Source organism: Cryptomeria japonica, chromosome 3, assembly GCF_030272615.1.
Source record: "Cryptomeria japonica chromosome 3, Sugi_1.0, whole genome shotgun sequence".
NCBI lineage: Eukaryota > Viridiplantae > Streptophyta > Pinopsida > Cupressales > Cupressaceae > Cryptomeria > Cryptomeria japonica.
In genome coordinates, this window is record NC_081407.1 from 699,698,761 (window position 1) to 699,704,760 (window position 6,000).

At 36.4% G+C, this 6,000-nt stretch overlaps 1 protein-coding gene across 2 annotated transcripts in view; it reads right to left on the reverse strand.

Annotated features, from left to right (window-relative positions):
• Positions 1–4,803, reverse strand: part of LOC131067002 (ras-related protein RABD2a) — a 113,133-nt gene extending 108,330 nt beyond the window's left edge. The window contains exons 1-4 of one of the 2 annotated variants that reach the window (XM_058001911.2): positions 4,365–4,803; positions 4,167–4,239; positions 823–870; positions 592–639 (exon numbers count right to left, since the gene is read on the reverse strand). In XM_058001911.2, the coding sequence (XP_057857894.1) occupies positions 592–639; positions 823–870; positions 4,167–4,239; positions 4,365–4,378 (183 nt within the window). In that variant the 5' untranslated portion in view covers positions 4,379–4,803. The remainder of the gene's footprint in view (positions 1–591; positions 640–822; positions 871–4,166; positions 4,240–4,364) is intronic. The other variant, XM_058001912.2, reaches the window with a different exon arrangement.
• Between the last annotated feature and the right edge of the window lie 1,197 nt (positions 4,804–6,000).

Sequence of the window (6,000 nt, forward strand, 5' to 3'; positions counted from 1 at the left end):
TATGCTTTGAACGATTACAGCTTCTGATTAATAAGTTGATACTGGTATTTATCCGGATACCTCATAAAAGTCTTTGATATGCTATTTATGCAACCTGTATGATGTCATTGGTATCAAGTAAACTACGAATTTCATTACATTGTCCAGAATTAATTAATGATGAACCTGATCATTGAATTGTTCGAGGGTTTGTGCATGCAATGTTTCAATTCTGAAGTGTTTTTCAATTCGATACCCTAGTTGGGATATTTCACTTTCTATCCTTTAACTCAAAGCTCAGTTTTTGTTCTCTAAATGATTTCACAGAGTACCAGTACTTTAAGTGCAAACTTATAGTTATCAATGCTATATGAGACTCTATCGAAACCTGACTAATATCTGGTAAGAAAATCTTGACTTCTTTTTCTCTTTTCTAGAATTTCAAAATAATATAAATATTTCTTTCCTGACATTTAAAAATGGCTTTCAATTGAGAAATAGAAACATGACACATAATGATCCATTTGCAGAAGAAGGCGTTGACAGTGGTAGTCAATGTCATAACTTCTAGAAATTGTCATTCTCACAAATGAAAGTAAAAATCATTCATACAATTTGAAACTTAATTGTCTTTCCATCCAGCTCCACGGTTTTGATCTTCTGTCAACCAAGTGACAAGATTAAAGTCAGTTTACAACAACAAAAACTGCTTGCCAGAAAATTAACAGTAACTGTACTGTGATAGAAAATACCATTAAGCCTAAAAGGCATGCTGAGAAGCAGAAGCTAACAAAATAAACACTCTAATCAAGCAAAAATACTGTGAGAAGGAGGATCACTTACAAAATCTACACCAATTGTACTGATGTAACTCTCCATATATGAATCTTCCTGAAAGCAAAATTTATGTCAATATGTACAAATTAATCCAATGAAACTTGTAGCTTGGACCAGAAAATTCAAAATTGGACACTAAAAATACATTACCAAAGAAAGTCAACATTAAAATACAGTGAAAAGAAACATGTACAATTAAATGCATGATAAAAAAAGAAAATTTTGAAATGTGAAATATATTATACTGTTGTCAAGTCACTTTTTTGTCTGCATTTAGCATTTTCTAGCAACTTTTGATATTACTTATAATAATTGAATACCTTTCTGTCTCTCTCCTATCATGTGTTGGGGGTATGTGTAATAATTCTACATCAATGATGAAGATTGGAAGTCAAATAAGGCTTGTGAGTCACTCCATGCATGAAAAATCTCTGTCAATCTAGAAGCAAGCTTCAGCCAGAAAGTCCCTAGATGGTTACACTGGAATATCCTCCTCTGCTTCAAACATCACTAATACTAATAGAGCTTTCTATGCACCCATCAATACGTATTTCCAATTTCCAAGCTTTTAAGCACACATAGAGCATATTGTACCTATGTAGCCCCCAGGGGCCAGAAGCATCCCCTACAAAAATGGATCCATCCCCTATAGAGGATGTTTTAGGGATGGGTGGGAAATGCACTGCCGCACCCTGGTCTCAAGATTTCCAGAATTTCAAAAATTATTTCACGGACTTAGAAAAACAAGCAGGGGACAAGACAGCAAGAAACAAGAAAAGATGGCTTGCCATCCCCTATGGCCAAACATTCAAATGTATTCAATCAATTTTTTTAAACACAAAAATTTTAAAAATTTTAAATAACAGGATGTGAGGGCCCACAAGAACCCCCACATCCCTCTAGACATGACCTAAACCTAAAATAGAGACCATAATGTCTAAAATCAAAAAAGGAACTCATTTTTGCCATTTTACAAATTGTGAAGAGAAAAAGAATGAAAGAGCACAGCTGTGAGGAAAGAACTCAAAGAAGGGAACAGCAGTGAGAAGAGGACAAGAGAGCACCAAATCTACATCGTTTGAGATAAGTTTACTATCTATTGTTCATTCTAACAAATTATTTTGCCTTTTTTGTTTTTGTTTTGGCCAAAGTTTCAAAAACTTGGGAGGGTTTTATTGTTTGTTCTTGTTTTATGTTTGCACTTGCAGCTATCATTTGCATTTTAACAAAAAAAACAATGAGCAGCAGTGAGGATAGTAAGGGTGGAGAAATTCAAACTCAACAAAGAGCCCATGTTAGTAGATGTAATATTGAAGATTCTTCTAGGAGTCGGAGTGTTGCAGGAACAATTAGTTAAAATTACACATTTGAATGCCCTCTTGAACTCATAGGGATCAATTGTAGTTCCCTTAAATGAAGCAGCCCCTTATAGTGGCTATGATTGGGACTTAGAATCCAATTTCGATGCAATGTTATCAGATGTTGATTAGGCATAACTACATATTTTCTATGTTTTTGTCATTTTGTAGTTGAAACTTGCAGCCTTTGGACATTTTGTTGTAATCTTTTATATATGCACATTGATAATGAAAGCAATTAAATTTTTGTAAATTTGTATGTCGACTCTAGTGTGTAATCTCAATTCAACTCTAATATTGTGTGTTAAGGTTCTATGATATATATGATGAATGTCCTACAAATGCCATCAGACAAATATTTGAATTTTTCTATATTTTTTAATTTTCCCTTTTTATTAATAACCATCCCCTGCTATACCCTACAATGGCCTCCCAAAAAATCTGTCCTGGTAATGCATCCCCCCATCCCCTGCCATCCCCATCCCAGAAACTTGCTGAAACATAGTATCGTACACACCATGCATTTATTGATATGATGTTTCATGCTTCCAAAATTTTACACATATATGGTGCACGTTGTGCCGATTGACATGAAGTTTCCATAGAACCTGCATGCACATACACACGATATTTTCCAGTCCAGAATTTCACAAACATAAACATTCGTATGGCTTTTTGCATTTTCAAAGGCTTATGCAAATAGATGCATGAGAATGACTGTCCAAGAAAAAAAATTGCAACAAATCAACTGTACCACATTAAGTCTACATTAAGTCTACATTGTTGAAGTAAGATTCAAGTCTGAACAATTGATATGGTGCAAGTTTCCTTTCCCCCATGTTGTCTCTTCCTATCAATGGAATTTCTGTTCCCGAACTTTTGAAAAGAGTCATTTACATTCCGCAAGCCTTTGTCTTTACTGTTTCCGGCAACTTAGCATAAAAGGGCACACTACTCCTAACAATATACAGCGTTTATCTATGACAAGAAGCCCCATCAACTTGAACTGATCATGTACACATATAATGCACGATTCAACGTGAAGAGTTGTAGGGATGGATTATAAAAGACCCGTGTGCCAGAACAATATCAGTTCCATGGTCACCGTACTCCTAGAATCACCCAGGTGGTCATGTAAGCTCGAGATGCTGAACCTGAAGTCAGTGGATGGGAATTATAAAGGAGTAATAATGAGGCATAAACAATGCAGTTGAGGGGACCACTATGATTAAAGACAGATCGGGGCTAAAAGCCAACTACCTACTATGAAGAGTTGAGGGGACCTGATTGTGAAGACCCATCTGCCAAAGTAAAAAACAAATACAAACAAGCCTCACTGTTGAGACAACTGTCATCTTAGAATAACCCAGGCGGTGGTATAGACTCGATATGCAGGACTCAATATCGAGTGTTGACAGCCTCGGGAGATGATGATGAAAACACAAACAATGCTGCTGGCAGCAGCCAGGACTAGTCCAGACGATGCTCAGAAACAGTCACCACTACAAAAATTTCTAAAGATAAGGATCAGTTTTACAGCTTTGCACAGTTTAGGGTTCAGAGGCAACTACCCCCTACACTATTGTAAGCAGCTCTGAGTTCCCATAAGCACTGCTGAGTCCTCTACCATTAATTCACCGACTCACAAGTCCCTTGCAGGTTCAGGGTTCGGCGACGGGCAAATTGAATCTCCAACAATCCTTTTAAGAAACACAAGAGCAACTAGTTCTAAATCCATAAGGAAAGCATGGGCCAGCTAAAATTCAAGCCTAAGATCAACCATACAAAATGTTAAGGCATTCTACCAATAACCCTCCCTTCACTGCCATGTTAAGGCTCTGCTAAATAATGAGATAACCTTCAACATCCGCTTGCATTATCACAGAAATTCAAGTAACTACCCTACATTGTTGTGGTAATATTGGGTTTCTAGGTCTAATCCCAAGTATTCTGTCTTAGCCATTTCATATGTACTAGAAAAAGGAAACTTACCGTAAACCTCAGAAGAAGACATGACTTTCCCACAGCAGAATCACCCACAAGCAACACCTTGAACAAGTAATCACTGCAAGTTCATATCACCAAAAATTCTTGACTAGAGTTGCTAGATCATGGAATCATAGAAAAATGAAGCAAAAAACAAAAATAACAACTAAACTTGCAGTAATTCGGGACATATATCAATCTTACTACTCAGCACCCATCTTGAATGGCCCAATCTGCAGAAACGAGTGATCTAGTCGGCAGTCTGGTAAACGAAGAGAACAGTAGGTAGCATGAGATGAGATAAGGCATGTGGGAATGTAAACACCTCACATGTAATCATTATGAATAGGACAGGGCTGAGACCATCCAATATGGCGACACAATACCAAAAGTGTCATATCAGACATTTTTTTATGGCAAAATAAAAAGTAAATCGATGCGACAGTAATACAGATCTTAGGAGCATATATTATAGGAAGCTAAACGGGCCCTCACGTACAGTCCTTCGAGGGCCCTCTCCCAAACATGGTCTCCTACAGCTGTGACACAGTTATTTAAAATCTTAGAAATATTGGACTTACAGTCTAGTGTTATTACTGTGTTACTGTGTATACGTTCGCATATCTTCCGAAATTATGGCTTTATGTTGGAAAACATCGAGATATAACATGCTTAAATAATATTAAGCAGAATTCCGCTATGATTTTTTTTCGAGCCGCACAAGGATGAAAATGAGTTCTCAAGAGCAAACAGAATTACCCAATGAGATGGTGATGAGTTCAAATCCTTCTCTCCATATCGCCAAATTTATTGTCGCATTAATTAAATTTAGGCCATGGGATTCCATGATTTGTTAGATTATTTATTTAATTTTTAAAAGAAAAGAATTATTTTGAATTTGATTTGTTTAAACAAAACAATTATTTGGAATTGATATATTTGGAAATGAATTTTTGGGTTTGATAAGGTTTAATATTTAGTTTAATCTTTAAAAAAAATTATGTTATATTATTCTTCTTCTTTTTTATCAATAAAAGGTTGAGGTCAAGGATTATATTAATATTTAAAGGAATTACATACTGCTGGTATATATCAAAATCCAACTTTGTTACATCTAGAGATAACTAAGTTGGCCCACATAAACCAAACAGAATACCAAAAAACAAACCACCCTCCTGCAACCGCTACAAAATTATCCCCTATTCATGACTAAAATTCACAAAAAATACGCTATGGGAGCCATATAGCAAAAAATCCCCAATCCATGACGTAAACTCAGAGAGACATTTAGTAAGTAAGCTAACAACCTGTAACCCCTATTACATTGCCAAAATGTGGTCACAGACCTATAAAACCATATTAAAATGCAAGAAAATCATTCAAAGACCCCTTCAATTATTCTAAAGACGAGCTCTCATTGTCGGAATTGTCATCCTCAACTCGGAGACCTTGAATCCTTTTGTAGTATTTCACCCACCCCTCCTGCTCATCAACTGCATCACCAATCGAAGCACCTAGCGACCCATCCTTGGCAAACCCCATGAGTCTTTTCAGAAAATCCAGGTTTGTGCGGATGTGAGGTTTTCTAACCTCCCAAAAGTCGACATCTGAAATGACCAGAATTGGAAGGTGAGTCATCGGATTGTCATTTCGCTTCGTTACGCCATAGGTTTTAGGTCGCAGAATTGTCTAATTGATGTCGATTTCTTGTAGAATTGTGTCCATGTCGCCTAAAAAATCCTCACAAAAGATTCTCTTGCAGAGAATATGACTTTCTATCTTCGGCTTCGCTACCATCAATATAGTCGCCAGAAATTGAGCTGGGATATCAATATTAACC